The 23,198-nt window shown below is 40.7% G+C and overlaps 1 protein-coding gene across 12 annotated transcripts in view; it reads left to right on the top strand.

Annotated features, from left to right (window-relative positions):
• Mcc (MCC regulator of WNT signaling pathway) overlaps positions 1-23,198 on the top strand; it is a 474,765-nt gene that overhangs the window by 361,020 nt on the left and 90,547 nt on the right. For all 12 annotated transcript variants that reach the window (XM_039096842.2, XM_039096845.2, XM_039096844.2 and 9 more), the window contains one exon: positions 5,277-5,419. In XM_039096842.2, the coding sequence (XP_038952770.1) occupies positions 5,277-5,419 (143 nt within the window). The remainder of the gene's footprint in view (positions 1-5,276; positions 5,420-23,198) is intronic.

The raw sequence follows: 23,198 nt of genomic DNA, 5'->3' as shown, positions 1-23,198 counted from the left end.
AGATGTTGAACATTTCTTTAGGTGTTTCTCAGCCATTCGGCATTCCTCAGCTGTGAATTCTTTGTTTAGCTCTGAACCCCATTTTTTAATAGGGTTATTTGTTTCCCTGCGGTCTAACTTCTTGAGTTCTTTGTATATTTTGGATATAAGGCCTCTATCTGTTGTAGGATTGGTGAAGATCTTTTCCCAATCTGTTGGTTGCCGTTTTGTCCTAACCACAGTGTCCTTTGCCTTACAGAAGCTTTGCAGTTTTATGAGATCCCATTTGTTGATTCTTGATCTTAGAGCATAAGCCATTGGTGTTTTGTTCAGGAAATTTTTTCCAGTGCCCATGTGTTTGAGATGCTTCCCTAGTTTTTCTTCTATTAGTTTGAGTGTGTCTGGTTTGATGTGGAGGTCCTTGATCCACTTGGACTTAAGCTTTGTACAGGGTGATAAGCATGGATCGATCTGCATTCTTCTACATGTTGCCCTCCAGTTGAACCAGCACCATTTGCTGAAAATGCTATCTTTTTTCCATTGGATGGTTTTGGCTCCTTTGTCAAAAATCAAGTGACCATAGGTGTGTGGGTTCATTTCTGGGTCTTCAATTCTATTCCATTGGTCTATCTGTCTGTCTCTGTACCAATACCATGCAGTTTTTATCACTATTGCTCTGTAATACTGCTTGAGTTCAGGGATAGTGATTCCCCCTGAAGTCCTTTTATTGTTGAGGATAGCTTTAGCTATCCTGGGTTTTTTGTTATTCCAGATGAATTTGCAAATTGTTCTGTCTAACTCTTTGAAGAATTGGATTGGTATTTTGATGGGGATTGCATTGAATCTGTAGATTGCTTTTGGTAAAATGGCCATTTTTACTATATTAATCCTGCCAATCCATGAGCATGGGAGATCTTTCCATCTTCTGAGGTCTTCTTCAATTTCTTTCCTCAGTGTCTTGAAGTTCTTATTGTACAGATCTTTTACTTGCTTGGTTAAAGTCACACCGAGGTACTTTATATTATTTGGGTATATTATGAAGGGTGTCGTTTCCCTAATTTCTTTCTCGGCTTGTTTCTCTTTTGTATAGAGGAAGGCAACTGATTTATTTGAGTTAATTTTATACCCAGCCACTTTGCTGAAGTTGTTTATCAGCTTTAGTAGTTCTCTGGTGGAACTTTTGGGATCACTTAAATATACTATCATGTCATCTGCAAATAGTGATATTTTGACCTCTTCTTTTCCGATCTGTATCCTTTTGATCTCCTTTTGTTGTCTGATTGCTCTGGCTAGAACTTCAAGAACTATATTGAATAAGTAGGGAGAGAGTGGGCAGCCTTGTCTAGTCCCTGATTTTAGTCGGATTGCTTCAAGTTTCTCTCCATTTAGTTTAATGTTAGCAACTGGTTTGCTGTATATGGCTTTTTCTATGTTTAGGTATGGGCCTTGAATTCCTATTCTTTCCAGGACTTTTATCATGAAGGGGTGTTGAATTTTGTCAAATGCTTTCTCAGCATCTAATCAAATGATCATGTGGTTCTGTTCTTTCAGTTTGTTTATATAATGGATCACGTTGATGGTTTTCCGTATATTAAACCATCCCTGCATGCCTGGGATGAAGCCTACTTGATCATGGTGGATGATTGTTTTGATGTGCTCTTGAATTCGGTTTGCTAGAATTTTATTGAGTATTTTTGCGTCGATATTCATAAGGGAAATTGGTTTGAAGTTCTCTTTCTTTGTTGTGTCTTTGTGTGGTTTAGGTATAAGAGTAATTGTGGCTTCGTAGAAGGAATTCGGTAGGGCTCCATCTGTTTCAATTTTGTGGAATAGTTTGGATAATATTGGTATGAGGTCTTCTATGAAGGTTTGATAGAATTCTGCACTAAACCCGTCTGGACCTGGGCTCTTTTTGGTTGGGAGACCTTTAATGACTGCTTCTATTTCCTTAGGAGTTATGGGGTTGTTTAACTGGTTTATCTGTTCCTGATTTAACTTCGATACCTGGTATCTGTCTAGGAAATTGTCCATTTCCTGAAGATTTTCAAATTTTGTTGAATATAGGTTTTTATAGTAAGATGTGATGATTTTTTGAATTTCCTCCGAATCTGTAGTTATGTCTCCCTTTTCATTTCTGATTTTGTTAATTTGGACACACTCTCTGTGTCCTCTCGTTAGTCTGGCTAAGGGTTTATCTATCTTGTTGATTTTCTCAAAGAACCAACTTTTGGTTCTGTTGATTCTTTCTATGGTCCTTTTTGTTTCTACTTGGTTGATTTCAGCTCTGAGTTTGATTATTTCCTGCCTTCTACTCCTCCTGGGTGTATTTGCTTCTTTTTGTTCTAGAGCTTTTAGGTGTGCTGTCAAGCTGCTGACATATGCTCTTTCCTGTTTCTTTCTGCAGGCACTCAGCGCTATGAGTTTTCCTCTTAGCACAGCTTTCATTGTGTCCCATAAGTTTGAGTATGTTGTATCTTCATTTTCATTAAATTCTAAAAAGTTTTTAATTTCTTTCTTTATTTCTTCCTTGACCAGGTTATCATTTAGTAGAGCATTGTTCAATTTCCACGTATATGTGGGCATTCTTCCCTTATTGTTATTGAAGACCAGTTTTAGGCCGTGGTGGTCCGATAGCACGCATGGGATTATTTCTATCTTTCTGTACCTGTTGAGGCCCGTTTTTTGACCAATTATATGGTCAATTTTGGAGAAAGTACCATGAGGAGCTGAGAAGAAGGTATATCCTTTTGCTTTAGGATAGAATGTTCTATAAATATCCGTTAAGTCCATTTGGCTCATGACTTCTCTTAGTCTGTCGACATCACTGTTTAATTTCTGTTTCCATGATCTGTCCATTGATGAGAGTGGGGTGTTGAAATCTCCCACTATTATTGTGTGAGGTGCAATGTGTGTTTTGAGCTTTAGTAAGGTTTCTTTTACGTATGTAGGTGCCCTTGTATTTGGGGCATAGATATTTAGGATTGAGAGTTCATCTTGGTTGATTTTTCCTTTGATGAATATGAAGTGTCCTTCCTTATCTTTTTTGATGACTTTTAGTTGGAAATTGATTTTATTTGATATTAGAATGGCTACTCCAGCTTGCTTCTTCTGACCATTTGCTTGGAAAGTTGTTTTCCAGCCTTTCACTCTGAGGTAGTGTCTGTCTTTGTCTCTGAGGTGTGTTTCCTGTAGGCAGCAGAATGCAGGGTCCTCGTTGCATATCCAGTTTGTTAATCTATGTCTTTTTATTGGGGAGTTGAGGCCATTGATATTGAGAGATATTAAGGAATAGTGATTATTGCTTCCCGTTATATTCATATTTGTATGTGAGGTTATGTTTGTGTGCTTTCATTCTCTTTGTTTTGTTGCCAAGACGATTAGTTTCTTGCTTCTTCTAGGGTATAGCTTGCCTCCTTATGTTGGGCTTTACCATTTATTATCCTTTGTAGTGCTGGATTTGTAGAAAGATATTGTGTAAATTTGGTTTTGTCATGGAATATCTTGGTTTCTCCATCAATGTTAATTGAGAGTTTTGCTGGATACAGTAACCTGGGCTGGCATTTGTGTTCTCTTAGGGTCTGAATGACATCAGTCCAGGATCTTCTGGCCTTCATAGTTTCTAGCGAGAAGTCTGGTGTGATTCTGATAGGTCTCCCTTTATATGTTACTTGACCTTTTTCTCTTACTGCTTTTAATATTCTTTCTTTATTTTCTGCATTTGGTGTTTTGACTATTATGTGACGAGAGGACTTTCTTTTCTGGTCCAATCTATTTCTAGTTCTGTATGCTTCTTGTATGTTTATGGGCACCTCTTTCTTTAGGTTAGGGAAGTTTTCTTCTATGATTTTGTTGAAGATATTTACTGGTCCTTTGAGCTGGGAGTCTTCACTCTCTTCTATACCTATTATCCTTAGGTTTGATCTTCTCATTGAGTCCTGGATTTCCTGTATGTTTTGGACCAGTAGCTTTTTCAGCTTTACATTATCTTTGACAGTTGAGTCAATGATTTCTATGGAATCTTCTGCTCCTGAGATTCTCTCTTCCATCTCTTGTATTCTGTTGGTGAAGCTTGTATCTACAGCTCCTTGTCTCTTCTTTTGGTTTTCTATATCCAGGGTTGTTTCCATGTGTTCTTTCTTGATTGCTTCTATTTCCATTTTTAATTCCTTCAACTGTTTGATTGTGTTTTCCTGGAATTCTTTCAGGGATTTTTGCGATTCCTCTCTGTAGGCTTTTACTTGTTTATTAATGTTTTCTTGTGCTTCCCTAAGTGTGTTCATATCTTTCTTGAAGTCCTCCAGCATCATGATCAAATATGATTTTGAAACTAGATCTTGCTTTTCTGGTGTGTTTGGATATTCCATGTTTGTTTTGGTGGGAGAATTGGGCTCCGATGATGGCATGTAGTCTTGGTTTCTGTTGCTTGGGTTCCTGTGCTTGCCTCTTGCCATCAGATTATCTCTAGTGTTACTTTGTTCTGCTATTTCTGACAGTGGCTAGACTGTCCTATAAGCCTGTGTGTCAGGAGTGCTGTAGACCTGTTTTCCTCTCTTTCAGTCAGTTATGGGGACAGAGTGTTCTGCTTTCGGGCGTGTAGTTTTTCCTCTCTACAGGTCTTCAGGTGTTCCTGTGGGCCTGTGTCTTGAGTTCACCAGGCAGCTTTCTTGCAGCAGAAAATTTGGTCTTACCTGTGGTTCCGAGGCTCAAGTTTGCTCGTGGGGTGCTGCCCAGGGGCTCTCTGCAGCGGCAGCAACCAGGAAGACCTGTGCCGCCCCTTCCGGGAGCTTCAGTGCACCAGGGTTCCAGATGGTCTTTGGCTTTTTCCTCTGGCGTCTGAGATGTGTGTGCAGGGAGCAGTCTCTTCTGGTTTCCCAGGCTTGTCTGCCTCTCTGAAGGTTTAGCTCTCCCTCCCACGGGATTTGGGTGCAGAGAACTGTTTATCCGGTCTGTTTCCTTCAGGGTCCGGCGGTGTCTCTGGCAGGGGTCCTGCCGCTCCCCCACGGGAGCCCAGAGGCCTTATACAGTTTCCTCTTGGGCCAGGGATGTGGGCAGGGGTGAGCAGTGTTGGTGGTCTCTTCTGCTCTGCAGCCTCAGGAGTTCCCACCTGACCAGGCGGTTGGGTCTCTCTCTCACCGGGTCTGGGAGCAGAGAGCTGCTGCGGGCCGGGATCCGCGGGTCGGCACTCCAGTTTTGAGAGTGATGGATTGAAGCCATAAAATGCAGAACCATTCTCCAAAACCCAAATCATTCTCAACACACCCACATGTCCGTCTTCTCCTCTTTGTTCTTGGCCCTAGTGTGAGCAGTCACACCTCATGAGAGAGCATGAAGATGTTCAGGAACGCACGACACTCCGCTATGAGGAGCGCATCACAGAGCTCCACAGCATCATTGCAGAACTCAACAAGAAGATAGACCGCTTGCAAGGTACCACCATCAGGTATGGCTGCTATTTAACCTGTGCTGGTCCTTGGTTGTGGTGGAGTTGAAGAGCCCCTGTGAGTCACTATGTGAGCCATATGCCTTGATCTCTGTTATCCTCTTCTGATTCTGATCCTCACAACCATCCTAGAAGGTAGACACGGTGGACTTCTGCTAAGGGTATAGAATCAGCAGTCAAGCAAAGTGCTTTATTAGCAAGTTCTAGGTGAATGTCTCTCAGTCTTAGAGACAGACAACAGTCTGATGCCCTTCCTGCCTCCTTTGGTCACCAAATTCTCTCCAGACTTTGTACCTCCCTTAGAGGTTCTGAGCCTCATGAATGTGGCTCACGGCTAAGCATTATATAGGATTCTAGATAATCTTTTAGTATTTTTTGCTTATCCCAAGTAGTTTATCAGTGGAGACACTTATCCTCTTACTAAATTCCTTAGGCAAGGCTTGACCCATCAGTTCACTGGTACAAAACCAAGGTTAAAAGGAATACTGAAGGAGAAGAGTTAGCGAAGAGAGGGGAGGTAGAGTTGGAACCAAAATATTCAAGTTTTGCTTCGTTATCAGTCTTTGAAGATACCTGTCAGGGAGTTCACCTCCCTGGCTTATTGGTCTATTTGGCTCCTTAGTCTGCAGCACGCAGTGCTCAGTTCTCTGCCTGTGCCCTGTGGCTCAAGGGGACTTGCTGAGGAGCTCACTCTGGTGGACAGGGAACATCCCGGTGCATTCCTTCCTGGAAAAGGGATGCTCTTTTCATGAAGCATTTGCATAAGCCATAATTAAAAGACTCTCAGAGGCAGCTACTTTGAGTCCTCCCTGGAGAAGCTCTGGCTCAGGAAACTTTGGATGCATTTTGTTCCAACTCTGAGAGTCGCAGTAATGATGGGGCTTCTTGGTGAGAATGCTGACAGGCATCTGTTTTCTGGGCAAAATCATGGAAAATTTTACATTGACTTGGAGCCGCACAATAAATTTCATGTTCCAATTTAAAACGTTAAGGTTTTAAAATTGTATCCTGGTCCACAGAGTGATTGTGGGTTAGAAATACATGAGCTACAAGAAAATTTTAGCCCAAAGAGATGATAATAGTAGATTTCAAAGAGCCTAACAGAGAACATTTGGCAAAGTGACAATTTCTATTAAAAATGAGTTTGCTGTTTAAAAACTCAAGAAGGTGACAGTGAATGGGTGTGGTCGGTTGTGAAAGTGCAGCACCTATCAAGGGAACAGCTCTATCTCAAAATGTTTAAACTGATGTAATAGCCAGACTGACTCACTTGGAAATGGTAAGCTATGTGACCATAAAGACATGTCAGTATCTCTGATTTAAAGGAAGTTCACATCTGTGCAGATGTCATGTTACTTTCTACCTGTTTTCATTATGCAAATAAGCTAGCTCCTCCTTGAGGGGATTCCTTACCTAGTTATGTGTTCTGTGGGCCAGTAAGACTGGGTTCTTCCTGGCTCTGAACTCCAGAGGCTAAGGCAGGGCCCCAGCCTCCAGCACTCGTGGAACTGTATTTTTCCTCTACTCCCTGTTGCTGTGGCAACCCCAGGAACAACACATGGTGGATGAATTCTTAACTACCTTGACATGCCCCAGGTGTAGAGGGCTGGTTGTCACATTAGTAAAGTGCCTCTGAAGCTAATCCTCTACTCTTCTTTTTTTTTAAGATTTATTTATTTTATTTTATGTATATTCATGCTTTATCTGTATGTATGCCTGCATGCCAGAAGAGGGCATTAGATCCCAGTATCGATGGTTGTTAAGCCACCTTATGGTTGCTGGGAATCAAACTTAGCCTCTGGAAGAACAGCTGGTGATCTTTAGTGCTGTGCTATCATTTCTCCAGCCTTATCCTCTACTTTTCAATAACCTAAGGTAAGGTAAAACCTGCACCTGTTTGTAGTATCCTTTTTGTGATAGCCAAGGATAAAGAGGGAGGGGGGAAGTGGAAGGACTGTCTATGTCTTCATCCTCAAACAACTCTGAGTTCTCCTTTCAAAAACCTACACCAAAAATGTTGGTTTTCATCCTTGCATCATCACGCTCTCGTAGATGACAAGTCTATAGGGAATGTACAGGTATGGAGAACAGGATAAGGGTTCCACAGTCAACCACATGGCTCTTTGGAGTATCCATGCTGTTGGTGTCTCACGAAGGAACATGGGAACAAAGGAGAAATAGTCTTTTTAAGAAAGATGTATCAGAAACCAAACTGGGTGGGCAAAGCACATGGGCACACGAAGTGTACTTGATTCTATTCCAATGTAGGTGGTGACTGTCTTTTCCCCACCATCTGGGATCTGACCTCATACTCTTTCAACATTGGTTAGTTTCACAAGATTCAAGGCAAAGGAGATGCAGGAAGGGACAAAGTGTAGTTAAATAAATGTTTTATTGGGTGGAGCGTACTAACACATTTATATAAAGGTCTATAAGGGAAGAGATAAAAAGATTTGCATAAAAGTCTTAACAAGGTGAGAGAAAATGAATTAAATTCCTTGTCCTAATTAGGTTTTATGCTGTTTGACAGAAAAGACTAGCATTTGATGTTTCTTAGAATGCCATTGAATTACAGAGGGAAGAAAAGTAGTTATTGTATTGGCTGGAGTGACAGGTGAGGGAGACACAGTGGGTAATTAGGATTGTGTTAGGAACCTGGAACTTGCTAGGCTACTGGCTAGAAATTGTTAACAGTTAAACTTAATAGGTTAGAGCAAGACAATAGAGGGGCAGACCTTTTAAGAATAAAGATTTTGAAATACTTTACTAGGGAAAACACTAATTCTGGGCTTGAGAGATGGTAGCTAAGAAAACTTGCTGCTCTTAAGGACCACATGAGTTTAATTCTTAGAACCTATATAGTGACTCACAGCACCTTTACTTCCAGTATGGGGGATCAGATATCTCCTATGACTTCCATTGGCACCAGGCACATACCATATGGTGTATATACATACATGAAAGGGAAATATATACATAAAATAAGTAAATCTTGAAAAAAGTAAGAATGAAAGAATTAATTATGACTAAAGTGAGGTACCGGCCAAGCCAAAAGAAACAGATTTCCTAGTAGGAAAAAAACAAAAAGGAAGTTTCCAGCCTCATGACCAGTTGTAGAAACAGTGGCTAAAGTATACTTCGTTTTCTGGCTTTGTATACATACATTTTGTTTCTCCTCTTGATTTTCTGCTACTTGTATATGAAGTGAAACATGTCACTTGGTGGCTAGGTTTGACAGTGTCTAGTCATGTCTGCCATTGGCTACAGGAGGTCCTCTGACAGTAGATATGGTAGCTGATATAAAGTGCTTCTCCCATCTTGAGGAGCAGATGAACTCATTCCATTGATGAGAGGGACAATTACAGAAGGCTAATGATGCCGTTGCTGTTGTGGTTGAGAAATTTAACTGATGTAGAGGACGTATTTGATGGTAACTGAGCGGTCATCAAGTGTAGACTATAATGACTGCCTTCTGGCCCAATTACCATTCCCTGCTCTTTTTCTGTTTCCTCAAAATCAAAGGGATTCTGGGCTCTAAGACTACTTTCCAGACCCCTTTCTCTGGTATTTCCTGGATTGCTTTCAGTCTGGTGATAAAATATGCCCACATGGATCTAGGAGAAAGTAGAGACATTAACCATCCCCACCAGGCCATGATAATGGCAGTAGATATGAAGATGCAAGGGTTTGCCTTGATTAGCCAGACACAAAGTTCTGAACAGATATATAACAGAAGCAACAGAGAGACCAGAGCTGGGGTGACAAGGCTGACAGCTCTTGGTGGCCACCACCCATTCACCTCTGTCTTATCCTTATTCTTCGACCAGCATTGCAAGCACAGACCTGCCTGGATGCAATGCTGTCTGCTTGAGCTTCTAGCACAGTTTGTTTTCCTAACTGATCCCTGCTGACTGCATCCTAAATCCCACATCCTAGGGGCAAACACCAAACGTTTTGTGTATATCTCCTTCTGAAATGTTTTCTGTTGAATCTTTTAAACAGCACACCACAGGCATTGTTTTATAATCTGTGCTTTTTCACTTCTGTGTATTGTGACTGCCTTTTAAAAGATGTTTAGTTTGACTTGGGGAGATTATATAATGGGATAGAAAATAGGAAACGAATATGAACGTAGAATACTTTGGATCCCAGAAGGAAAAAAGAATGATGTCTAAGCAAACTGAACATGAGATCATTTCTTTCCCATAAGCAACTCTTGTAACACCAGCCTTTCCTTGCTAACCCTCTCAACTCATCTCTGTTCTCTCCTTTCTTGGGAGAGCTCAGAACTCATTGCTGTCTTGCTTCTTGCCCCAGCAATTTACTCCAAAACCCCTTTTCCAATAGGCTGAAAGTTGCCTTCTGTCTTCTGCTCATCACCAGGGTGTGATGTTCATAGACGGGCTTTGCAGAGATGATTTGGGTCAGATGGAGTCACTAAGGTAGGGCTGCCATGGTGGGATCCTGCCCTCATAAGAAGAGACACCAGAGAGCTGGCGTCCTCCCAGCCATGTAATGACAGAATGAGAAGGCAAGCCATCTGCAAGCCAGAAAGAGGATCCATTCTGAAAATGACTGTGCTGCCAATGCATTTGGGCTTTCCAGCCTTCAGAAACATGAGAAGCCACATTTCTGTTGTTTAAGCCACCCAGTCTGTAGTATTCGGTTTTGGAAGCCTGAGCAGCATAAGATGCTAATGATTTCTCTGTCTTTCTCCCCAAGCTCCTCCCCTCCCCTTTCTTCTCTTACACCTTCCTCCCTCTCTTTTGCAATGCTGGATATAGAACCCAGAGACTTGCACATGCTCCACACATGGCCTCCCATGCCAGCCCACCAATTTTTATTTTTCTGTTTTTGAGATAGTGTCTAGCTGTATAACTATATATGTGGATATATATTCTCCATGTTTATTTTCTGTTGCTGTGAAAAGCAACTTGGGGAAGAAAAAAATTTCTTTTATCTTACAATTCTGCTATCAAGATAAGCTCAGGAAGGAACTCAAGGCAGGAGCTTGAAGCAGACACCACAGAGGAGGAATGCTACTTACAGGTTTCTTCATCTAGTCAGGACCCACTGACACTGACTGTTATAGCTGCCCAAAACTTGTGATTCTCTTGTCTTGGCCTCTTCTGCGAAGGTATTACAGGTGTGTCTAACCATGCTGCCCACTAATGGAGGACTTTTTTTTTTCATCTTTATTAACTTAGGTATTTCTTATTTACATTTCGATTGTTATCCCCTTTCCTGGTTTCCACGCCAACATCCCCCTAACCCCTCACCCTCTCCTTCTCTATGGGTGTTCCCTTCCCCATCCTCCCCCCATGACTGCCCTCCCCCCAACAATCACGTTCACTGGGGGTTCAGTCTTGACAGGACCAAGGGCTTCCCCTTCCACTGGTGCTCTTACTAGGCTATTCATTGCTACGTATGAGGTTGGAACCCAGAGTCAGTCCATGTTTAGTATTTGGGTAGTGGCTTAGTCCCTGGAAGCTCTGGTTCGTTGGCATTGTTGTTCATATGGGGTTGCAAGGCCCTTCAAGCTCTTCCAGTCCTTTCCCTGATTCCTTCAACAGGGGTCCTGTTCTCAGTTCAGTGATTTAATGATGGCATTCGCCTCTGTATTTGCTATATTCTGGCTGCATGTCTCAGGAACGATCTACATCCGGTTCCTGTCCGCCTGCACTTCTTTGCTTCATCCATCTTATCTAGTTTGGTGGCTGTATATGTATGGGCCACGTGTGGGGCAGACTCTGAGTGGGTGTTCCTTCTGCCTGCATTCTAAATTTTGCCTCTCTATTCCCTCCCAAGGGTATTCTTGTTTTGCATTTAAGGAAGTAGTAAAGCATTCACATTTTGGTCATCCTTCTTGATTTTCATGTGTTCTGTGCATCTAGGGTAATTCCAGCATTTGGGCCAATATCCACTTATCAGTGAGTGGATACCATGTGTGTTTTCCTGTGATTGGGTTACCTCATTCATGATGATATTTTCCAGTTTCATCCATTTGAATTTCATTGTTTTTGATAGCTGAGTAGTATTCCATTGTGTAGATGTACCACAACTTCTGTATCCATTTGTCTGTTGAAGGGCATCAGGGTTCTTTTCAGCTTCTGACTATTATAAATAAGGCTGCTATGAACATAGTGGAGTACGTGTATTTGTTATATGTGGGGTCATCTTTTCGGTATATGCCAAAGAGAGGTATAACTGGGTCCTCAGGTAGTTCACTGTCCAATTTTCTGAGGGACCTCCAGACTGATTTTGAGATGGTTGTACCAGTCTGCAATCCCACCAACAATGGAGGAGTGTTCCTCTTTCTCCACATCCTCGCCACCATTTGCTGTCACCTGAGTTTTTGATCTTAGTCATTGTCAATGGTGTGAGGTGAAATCTCAGGGTCGTTTTGATTTGCATTTCCCTTATGACTAAAGATGTTGAACATTTCTTTAGGTGTTTCTCAGCCATTCGGCATTCCTCAGCTCTGAATTATTTGTTCAGCTCTGAACCCCATTTTTCAATAGGATTATTTGTCTCCCTGAAGTCTAACGTCTTGAGTTCTTTGTATATTTTGGATATAAGGCCTCTATCTATTGTAGGATTGGTAAAGATCTTTTCCCAATCTGTTGGTTGCCGTTTTCTCCTAACAAAAGTGTCCTTTGTCTTACAGAACCTTTGCAGTTTTTTGAGATCCCATTTGTCGATTCTTGATCTTAGAGCATAAGCCATTGGTGTTTTGTTCAAGAAATTTTCTCCAGTGCCCATGTGTTCCAGATGCTTCCCCACCTTTTCTTCTATTAGTTTGAGTGTATCTGGTTTGATGTGGAGTTCCTTGATCCACTTGGATTAAAGCTTTGTACAGGGTGATAAGCATGGATCGACCTGCATTCTTTGTCATGCTGACCTCCAGTACAACCAGCACCATATGTTAAAAATGCTATCTTTTTTCCATTGGATGGTTTTGGTTCCTTGGTCAAAATTCAAGTGCCCATAGGTGTGTGGGTTCATTTCTGGGTCTTCAATTCTATTCCACTGGTCTATCTGTCTGTCTCTGTACCAATACCATGCAGTTTTTATCACTATTGCTCTGTAATACTGCTTGAGTTCAGGGACAGTGATTCCCCCTGAAGTCCTTTTATTGTTTAGGATAGTTTTAGCTAACCTGGGTTTTTTGTTATTCTAGATGAATTTGCAAATTGTTCTGTCTACCCCTCTAAAGAATTGGATTGGTATTTTGATGGGGATTGCATTGAATCTGTAGATCGCTTTTGGTAAAATGGCCATTTTTGCTATATTAATCCTGCCAATCCATGAGCATGGGAGATCTTTCCATCTTCTGAGGTCTTTTTCAAATTCTTTCTCCAGAGGCTTGAAGTTCTTATCTATCATACAGATCTTTCACTTGCTTGGTTAAAGTCACAGCAAGGTATTTTATAATATTTGGGACTATTATGAAGGGTGTCGTTTCCCTAATTTCTTTCTCAGCTTGTTTCTCTTATATGTAGAGGAAGGCTACTGATTTTTTTGAGTTAATTTTATACCCACTTTGCTGAAGGTTTTTATCAGGTTAGTAGTTCTCTGGTGGAACTTTTGGGATCACTTAAGTATACTATCACATCATCTGCAAATAGTGATATTTTGACTTCTTCTTTTCCTATCTGTATATCCCTGATCTCCTTTTGTTGTCTGATTGCTCTGGCTAGAACTTCAAGAACTATATTGAATAAGTAGGGAGAGAGTGGGCAGCCTTGTCTAGTCACCGATTTTAGTGGGATTGCTTCAAGTTTCTCTCCATTTAGTTTAATGTTACCTACTGGATTCCTGTATATGGCTTTTACTATGTTTAGGTATGGGCCTTGAATTCCTATTCTTTCCAGGACTTTTATCATGAAGGGGTGTTGAATTTTGTCAAATGCTTTCTCAGCATCTAATGAAATGATCATGTGGTTTTGTTCTTTCAGTTTGTTTATAAAATGGATTACATTGATGGTTTTCCATATATTAAACCATTCCCGCATGCCTGGGATGAAGCCTACTTGATCATGGTGGATGATTGTTTTGATGTGCTCTTGGATTCAGTTTGCCAGAATTTTATTGAGTATTTTTGCGTCGTTATTCATAAGGGAAATTGGTCTGAAGTTCTCTTTCTTTGTTGGGTCTTTGTGTGGTTTAGGTATAAGAGTAATTGTGGCTTCGTAGGAGGAATTTGGTAGTGCTCCATGTGTTTCAATTTTGTGGAATGGTTTGGATAATATTGGTATGAGGTCTTCTATGAAGGTCTGATAGAATTCTGCACTAAACCTGTCTGGACCTGGGCTCTTTTTGGTTGGGAGACCTTTAATGACTGCTTATATTTCCTTAGGAGTTATGGGGTTGTTTAGATGGTTTATCTGTTCCTGATTTAACTTCGGTACCTGGTATCTGTCTAGGAAATTGTCCATTTCCTGCTGATTTTCGACTTTTGTTGAATATAGGCTTTTGTAGTAGGATCTGATGATTTTTCGAAATACCTCTGATTCTGTAGTTATGTCTCCCTTTTCATTTCTGATTTTGTTAATTTGGACACACTCTCTGTGTCCTCTCATTGGTCTGGCTGAGGGTTTATCTATCTTGTTGATTTTCTCAAAGAACCAACTTTTGGTTCTGTTGATTCTTTCTATGGTCCTTTTTGTTTCTACTTGGTTGATTTCAGCTCTGAGTTTGATTATTCCCTGCCTTCCATCCCTCCTGGGTTCATTTGCTTCTTTTTGTTCTAGAGCTTTTAGGTGTGCTGTCAAGCTACTGATATATGCTCTCTCCTGTTTCTTTCTGCAGGCACTCAGAGCTATGAGTTTTCCTCTTAGCACAGCTTTCATTGTGTCCCATTAGGTATGTTGTACCTTCATTTTCATTAAATTCTGTGAAGTCTTTAATTTCTTTCTTTATTTCTTCCTTGACCAGGTTATCATTGAGTAGAGCATTGTTCAACTTCCATGTATATGTGGGCGTTCTTCCCTTGTTGTTGAAGACCAGATTTAGCCCATGATGGTCTGATAGGATGCACAGGATTATTTCTATCTTTCCATATCTATTGAGGCCTGTTTCATGACCAATTATATGGTCAATTTTGGAGAAAGTTCCAAGAGATGGTAAGAAGAAGGTATATCCATTTATTTTAGGATAGAATGTTCTATAAATATCTGTTAAGTCCATTTGGTTCATGACATTTCTTATTCTGTCTATGTCTCTGTTTAATTTCTGTTTCCACGATCTGTCCATTGATGCTTGTGGGGTGTTGAAATCTCCTACTATTATTGTGTGAGGTGCAATGTGTGCTTTCAGGTTTAGTAACGTTTCTTTTATGTATGTAGGTGCCCTATTTGGAGCATAGATATTTAGGATTGAGAGTTCATCTTGGTGGATTTTTCCTTTGATAAATATGTGTCTTTCCTTATCTTTTTTGATGACTTTTAGTTGAAAATCGATTTTATTCGATATTAGAATGGCTACTTCAGCTTGCTTCTTCGGACCATTTGCTTCGAAAGTTGTTTTCCATCCTTTCACTCTGAGGTAGTGTCTGTCTTTGTCTCTGAGGTGTGTTTCCTGTAGGCAGCAGGATTCAGGGTCCACATTGCATATCCAGTTTGTTAATCTGTGTCTTTTTATTGGGGAATTGAGTCCATTGATGTTGAGAGATATTAAGGAATAGTGATTGTTTTTTCCTGTTATATTAGTATTTGGATGTGAGATTATGTTTGTGTGCTTTTCTTCTCTTTGTTTTGTTGCCAAGACGATTATTTTCTTGCTTTTTCTATGATGTAGCTTGCCTCCTTATGTTGGACTTTACCATTTATTACCCTTTGTAGGGCTGGATTTGTAGAAAGATGTTGTATAAATTTGATTTTGTCATGGAATATCTTGGTTTCTCCATCTATGTTAATTGAGAGTTTTGCTGGATACAGTAACCTGGGCTGGCATTTGTGTTCTCTTAGGGTCTGTATGACAACTGTCCAGGATCTTCTGGCTTTCTTAGTCTCTGGTGAGATGTCTGGTGTGATTCTGATAGGTCTGCCTTTATATGTTACTTGACCTTTTTCTCTTACTTCTTTTAATATGCTTTCTTTATTTTGTGTATTTGGTGTTTTGACTATTATGTGATGAAGGAGTTTCTTTTCTGGTCCAATCTATTTGGAGTTCTGTATCCTTCTTGTATGTTTATGGGCATCTCTTTCTTTAGGTTAGGGAAGTTTTCTTCTATGATTTTGTTGAAGATATTTACTGGTCCTTGGAGCTGGGAGTCTTCACTCTCTTCTATACCTGTTATCCTTTGGTTTCATCTTCTCATTGACTCCTGGATTTCCTGTATGTTTTGGACCATTTGTCAATGATTTTTATGGAATCTTCTGCTCCTGAGATTCTCTCTTTTATCTCTTGTATTCTGTTGGTGATGCTTGTATCTACGGTTCCTTGTCTCTTCCTTTGGTTGTTCTATACCCAGGGTTGTTTCCCTGTGTCCTTTCTTTATTGCTTCTATTTCCATTTTTAATTCCTTCACCTGTTTGATTGTGTTTTCCTGGAATTCTTTCAGGAATTTTTGTGATTCCTCTCTATAGGCTTCTACTTGTTTATTTCTGTTTTCCTGCATTTCTCTAAGGGAGATCTTCATGTCTTTCTTGAAGTCCTCCAGCATCATGATCAAATCTGATTTTAAATCTAGATCTTGCTTTTCTGGTGTGTTTGAATATTCATTGTTTGCTTTAGTGGGAGAATTGGGCTCCGATGATGCCATGTAGTCTTGGTTTCTGTTGCTTGGCTTCCTGTGCTTGCCTCTTGCCATCAGGTTGTCTCTGGTGTTACCTTGTTCTGCTATTTCTGACAGTGGCTAGACTTTCCTATATGCCTGTGTGTCAGGAGTGCTGTTGACCTATTTTCCTGTTTTCTTTCAGCCAGTTATGGGAACAGGGTGTTCTGCTTTCGGGCGTGTAGTTTTTCCTGTCTACTGGTCTTCAGCTGTTTTTGTGGGTGTGTGTCCTGAGTCCACCAGGCAGGTCACTTGGAGCAGAAAGGTCTGGTCCCGTGGCTGAAGTTGCTCCTGGGGGGCTGCTTTTGAGCTCTCCATGAGGGCGACAACCAGGAGGGCCTGCTCTGCCTCCCCCCCACCCCCAACCTCTAGTGCATCAGGGTCCCAGATGGTGTTAGGTGTTTTCAGCTGGAGTCAGAAATGTCAGCAGAGTGTAGTCTCTGCTGGCTTCCCAGGTGTGTCTGCCCCTCTGAAGGTTTAGCTCTCCCTCCCAAGGGATTTGGGTACAGGGAGCTTTTGACCGGATCCCTTCAGGTTTGGGCGGTGTCTGGACTGCAGGGGACCTGGTGCTTGAGTGATGGATGACTTTTTAACTGAAAAGTCTAAATGTCCTTTTTTTGTTTTGGCTCCATTTCTTGGCACTGGGCCTAATCTCTCTCACTATCTCTACTGGAGGCCTCTTTGACCATTGAGAACACTGCCCTGCTGACTTCCATCCTCAGTCTTGGGTCACATGGTGGGTCCTTCTAACACCTTCCATCCTGGATAGCACCTTCCCCCCACTACTAACTCCCTGCATCTGTGATCTTTGTATCTGCACTGAACCCCTCTGCAGGAGCCCCCTCCCTGGGGAACAAGGCAATCTCTGATGTATCAGTCTCCTGTGGTGTGTCACCTAACAACTAGGTTTTCAGGACTGCTTCAGGACCCCCCACTATGCTTCATGACTTTTCAGTCCACACAGCAACCCTGTGCTGTGTCTCAAAGAGTGACCAAGACCACTTTATCTCCCTAACAAAATGTGCTGTTCTGTTTGAGAGCCCTAAAAGTGAACTAAAATCCAGAAAGATCATATTTCTGTTCCCCTTTCCTCCTGTGTGAATAGGAGGAGCACTGCTGAGTACAGTAAGTCCTTTTCTCTCGCCCTTGCATCAGATCTTAGGATAAGAATGGAATGTTATGCTATGGGTGCATATTTCCCTTGCTTAGTTGCTTACCTGAAGGCTCATAGATGAGCTCTGTCTTCCTCTCTGCTGTATGGGAAACAGGAAGGAGAAGTTCAGAAATCCACACTTTACCCACAATTTACCTCCTATTTTCTGCAATGGAATCTTTAAGCAAATTAAAAGGAATATGTTTCTTTCATTTATCAGCCATTTCAGGGAAGGTCTGCATTTCACTGTAAGCAAGATAGAATGTTGATCAATTTTTTAAAAACTGAAAAACCTATTGGCTCAAGTCCGGTGGGGTTGATAATTATAACTGACTGACAGCTATGAAAGCCAATGAGCAAACATCTAGGCTGTCTTCCAATTTGTGTCAAGCTCATGACAAAACTGGATGAACATGAAGTTAGCTTATGATGTTGTATTTCTCGACACTTTCAGCTACACAGAAACATCAGCTCCAAGTCAACAGCACATGAGAACTATACCTTTGTCAACTTTTCCCTTTTATGACTAAATAATTTTATGGTGAATGGAGTCCATAGGCCAAAATGTAAGATTATTATTTCATTGGTTCTAAAGTAAGGAATTAGGTTGCACTGTAAAATAATTGCATAATGTATCAGTCACAGCACATAACCATGTTTTGGATGTACTATTTTTAAAATATGCATTCGGGCTCTTCTGGCTTTTAGGAGTCTTCCATGTGACTTTCCTGCCACTGGTGATCATCATGTGTGTGCATGCTCTAGAACCTACCACTCTAGGATACTTAGTTATATTTTCTTTTTTTTTTATTAACTTGAGTATTTCTTATATACATTTCGAGTGTTATTCCCTTTCCCGGTTTCCGGGCAAACATCCCCCTCCCACCTCCCATTCCTTATGGGTGTTCCCTTTCCCACCCTCCCCCCATTGCCGCCATCCCCCCAACAGTCTAGTTCACTGGGGGTTCAGTCTTAGCAGGAACCAGGGCTTCCCCTGCCACTGGTAATCTTACTAGGATATTTATTGCTACCTATGAGGTCAGAGTCCACGGTCAGTCCATGTATAGTCTTCAGGTAGTGGCTTAGTGCCTGCAAGCTCTGGTTGTTTGGTATTATTGTACATATGGGGTCTCGAGCCCCTACAAGGTCTTCCAGTTCTTTCTCTGATTACTTCAACGGGGGTCCTATTCTCAGTTCATTGGTTTACTGCTGGCATTCGCCTCTGTATTTGCTGTATTCTGGCTGTGTCTCTCAGGAGCAATCTACATCCGGCTCCTGTCGGTCTGCACTTCTTTGCTTCATCCATCTTGTCTAATTGGGTGGCTGTATATGTATGGGCCACATGTGGGGCAGGCTCTGAATGGGTGTTCCTTCAGTCTCTGTTTTAATCTTTGCCTCTCTATTCCCTGCCAAGGGTATTCTTGTTCCCCTTTTAAGGAAGGAGTGAAGCATTCACATTTTGATCATCTGTCTTGAGTTTCATTTGTTCTAGGCATCTAGGGTAATTCAAGCATTTGGGCTAATAGCCACTTATCAATGAGTGCATACCATGTGTGTTTTTCTGTGATTGGGTTAGCTCACTCAGAATGATATTTTCAGGTTCCAAACATTTGCCTACGAATTTCATAAAGTCATTGTTTTTGATAGCTGAGTAATATTCCATTGTGTACCACATTTTCTGTATCCATTCCTCTGTTGAAGGGCATCTGGGTTCTTTCCAGCTTCTGGCTATTATAAATAAGGCTGCGATGAACATAGTGGAGCACGTGTCTTTTTTATATGTTGGGGCATCTTTTGGATATATGCCCAAGAGAGGTATAGCTGTATCCTCAGGCAGTTCAATGTCCAATTTTCTGAGGGACCTCCAGACTGATTTCCAGAATGGTTGTATCAGTCTGCAACCCCACCAACAATGGAGGAGTGTTCCTCTTTCTCCACATCCTCGCCAGCATCTGCTGTCACCTGAGTTTTTGATCTTAGCCATTCTCACTGGTGTGAGGTAAAATCTCAGGATTGTTTTGATTTGCATTTCCCTTATGAATTAAGATGGTGAACATTTCTTTAGGTGTTTCTCGGCCATTCCGCATTCCTCAGCTGTGAATTCTTTGTTTAGTTCTGAACCCCATTTTTAATAGGGTTATTTGTCTCCCTGTGGTCTAACTTCTTCAGTTCCTTGTATATGTTGGATATAAGGCCTCTATCTGTTGTAGGATTGGTAAAGATCTTTTCCCAATCTGTTGGTTGCCATTTTGTCCTAACAACAGTGTCCTTTGCCTTACAGAAGCTTTGCAGTTTTATGAGATCCCATTTGTCGATTCTTGATCTTAGAGCATAAGCAATTGGTGTTTTGTTCAGGAAATTTTTTCCAGTGCCCATGTGTTCCAGATGCTTCCTAGTTTTTCTTCTATTAGTTTGAGTGTGTCTGGTTTGATGTGGAGGTCCATGATCCACTTGGACTTAAGCTTTGTACAGGGTGATAAGCATGGATCGACCTGCATTCTTCTACATGTTGACCTCCAGTTGAACCAGCACCATTTGCTGAAAATGCTATCTTTTTTCCATTGGATGGTTTTGGCTCCTTTGTCAAAAATCAAGTGCCCATAGGTGTGTGGGTTCATTTCTGGGTCTTCAATTCTATTCCATTGGTCTATCTGTCTGTCTCTGTACCAATACCATGCAGTTTTATCACTATTGCTCTGTAATACTGCTTGAGTTCAGGGACAGTGATTCCCCCTGAAGTCCTTTTATTGTTGAGGATAGTTTTAGATATCCTGGGTTTTTTGTTATTCCAGATGAGTTTGCAAATTGTTCTGTCTAACTCTTTGAAGAATTGGATTGGTATTTTGATGGGGATTGCATTGAATCTGTAGATTGCTTTTGGTAAAATGGCCATTTTTACTATATTAATCCTGCCAATCCATGAGCATGGGAGATCTTTCCATCTTCTGAGGTCTTCTTCAACTTCTTTCTTCAGTGTCTTGAAGTTCTTATTGTACAGAACTTTTACTTGCTTGGTTAAAGTCACACTGAGGTACTTTATATTATTTGGGTCTATTATGAAGGGTGTCGTTTCCCTAATTTCTTTCTCGGCTTGTTTCTCTTTTGTGTAGAGGAAGGCTACTGATTTATTTGAGTTAATTTTATACCCACCACTTTGCTGAAGTTGTTTATCAGCTTTAGTAGTTCTCGGGTGGAACTTTTGGGATCACTTAAATATACTATCATATCATCTGCAAATAGTGATATTTTGACTTCTTCTTTTCCGATCTGTATCCCCTTGACCTCCTTTTGTTGTCTGATTGCTCTGGCTAGAACTTCAAGAACTATATTGAATAAGTAGGGAGAGAATGGGCAGCCTTGTCTAGTACCTGATTTTAGTGGGATTGCTTCAAGTTTCTCTCCATTTATTTTAATGTTACCAACTGGTCTGCTGTATATGGCTTTTACTATGTTTAGGTATGGGCCTTGACTTCTTATTCTTTCCAGGACTTTTATCATGAAGGGGTGTTGAATTTTGTCAAATGCTTTCTCAGCATCTAATGAAATGATCATGTGGTTTTGTTCTTTCAGTTTGTTTATATAATGGATCACGTTGATGGTTTTCCGTATATTAAACCATCCCTGCATGCCTGGGATGAAGCCTACTTGATCATGGTGGATGATTGTTTTGATGTGCTCTTGGATTTGGTTTGCCAGAATTTTATTGAGTATTTTTGCGTCGATATTCATAAGGGAAATTGGTCTGAAGTTCTCTTTCTTTGTTGGGTCTTTGTGTGGTTTAGGTATAAGAGTAATTGTGGCTTCATAGAAGGAATTCGGTAGTGCTCCATCTGTTTCAATTTTGTGGAATAGTTTGGATAATATTGGTATGAGGTCTTCTATGAAGGTCTGATAGAATTCTGTACTAAACCCATCTGGACCTGGGCTCTTTTTGGTTGGGAGACCTTTAATGACTGCTTCTATTTCCTTAGGAGTTATGGGGTTGTTTAGATGGTTTATCTGTTCCTGATTTAACTTCGGTACCTGGTATCTGTCTAGGAAATTGTCCATTTCCTGCTGATTTTCGACTTTTGTTGAATATAGGCTTTTGTAGTAGGATCTGATGATTTTTCGAAATACCTCTGATTCTGTAGTTATGTCTCCCTTTTCATTTCTGATTTTGTTAATTTGGATACACTCTCTGTGTTCTCTCGTTAGTCTGGCTAAGGGTCTATCTATCTTGTTGATTTTCTCAAAGAACCAACTTTTGGTTCTGTTGATTCTTTCTATGGTCCTTTTTGTTTCTATTTGGTTGATTTCAGCTCTGAGTTTGATTATTTCCTGCCTTCTACTCCTCCTGGGTGTATTTGCTTCTTTTTGTTCTAGAGCTTTTAGGTGTGCTGTCAGGCTGCTGACATATGCTCTTTCCTGTTTCTTTCTGCAGGCACTCAGCGCTATGAGTTTTCCTCTTAGCACAGCTTTCATTGTGTCCCATAAGTTTGGGTATGTTGTACCTTCATTTTCATTAAATTCTAAAAAGTCTTTAATTTCTTTCTTTATTTCTTCCTTGACCAGGTTATCATTGAGTAGAGCATTGTTCAATTTCCGCATATATGTGGGCATTCTTCCCTTATTGTTATTGAAGACCAGTGTTAGGCCGTGGTGGTCCACACCACACATGGGATTATTTCTATCTTTCTGTACCTGTTGAGGTCCGTTTTTTGACCAATTATATGGTCAATTTTGGAGAAAGTACCATGAGGAGCTGAGAAGAAGGTATATCCTTTTGCTTTAGGATAGAATGTTCTATAAATATCTGTTAAGTCCATTTGGCTCATGACTTCTCTTATTCTGTCTATGTCTCTGTTTAATTTCGTTTCCATGATCTGTCCATTGATGAGAGTGGAGTGTTGAAATCTCCTACTATTATTGTGTGAGGTGCAATGTGTGTTTTGAGCTTTAGTAAGGTTTCTTTTACGTATGTAGTTGCCCTTGTATTTGGGGCATAGATATTTAGGATTGAGAGTTCATCTTGGTGGACTTTTCCTTTGATGAATATGAAGTGTCCTTCCTTATCTTTTTTGATGAATTTTAGTTGAAAATTGATTTTATTTGATATTAGAATGGCTACTCCAGCTTGCTTCTTCTGACCATTTACTTGGAAAGTTGTTTTCCAGTCTTTCACTCTGAGGTAGTGTCTGTCTTTGTCTCTTAGGTGTGTTTCCTGTAGGCAGCAGAATGCAGGGTCCTCGTTGCGTATCCAGTTTGTTAATCTATGTCTTGTTATTGGGGAGATGAGGCCACTGATGTTGAGAGATATTAAGGAATAGTGATTATTGCTTCCTGTTATATTCATATTTGGATGTGAAGTTATGTTTTTGTGCTTTTCTTCTCTTTGTTTTGTTGCCAAGACGAGTAGTTTCTTGCTTCTTCTAGGGTATAGCTTGCCTCCTTATGTTGGGCTTTACCATTTATCATCCTTTGTAGTGCTGGATTTGTAGTAAGATATTGTGTAAATTTGGTTTTGTCATGGAATATCTTGGTTTCTCCATCTATGTTAATTGAGAGTTTTGCAGGATACAGTAACCTGGGCTGGCATTTGTGTTCTCTTACGGTCTGTATGACATCAGTCCAGGATCTTCTGGCCTTCATAGTTTCTGGCAAAAATTCTGGTGTGATTCTGATAGGTCTGCCTTTATATGTTACTTGACCTTTTTCCCTTACTGCTTTTAATACTCTTTCTTTATTTTGTGCGTTTGGTGTTTTGTCTATTATGTGATGGGAGGTGTTTCTTTTCTGGTCCAATCTATTTGGAGTTCTGTAGGCTTCTTGTCTGCCTATGGGTATCTCTTTTTTTAGGTTAGGGAAGT

Source organism: Rattus norvegicus, chromosome 18 (genome assembly GCF_036323735.1).
Source record: "Rattus norvegicus strain BN/NHsdMcwi chromosome 18, GRCr8, whole genome shotgun sequence".
Classification (NCBI taxonomy): Eukaryota; Metazoa; Chordata; class Mammalia; order Rodentia; family Muridae; genus Rattus; species Rattus norvegicus.
This window is presented reverse-complemented; position numbering and strand designations above follow the sequence as displayed.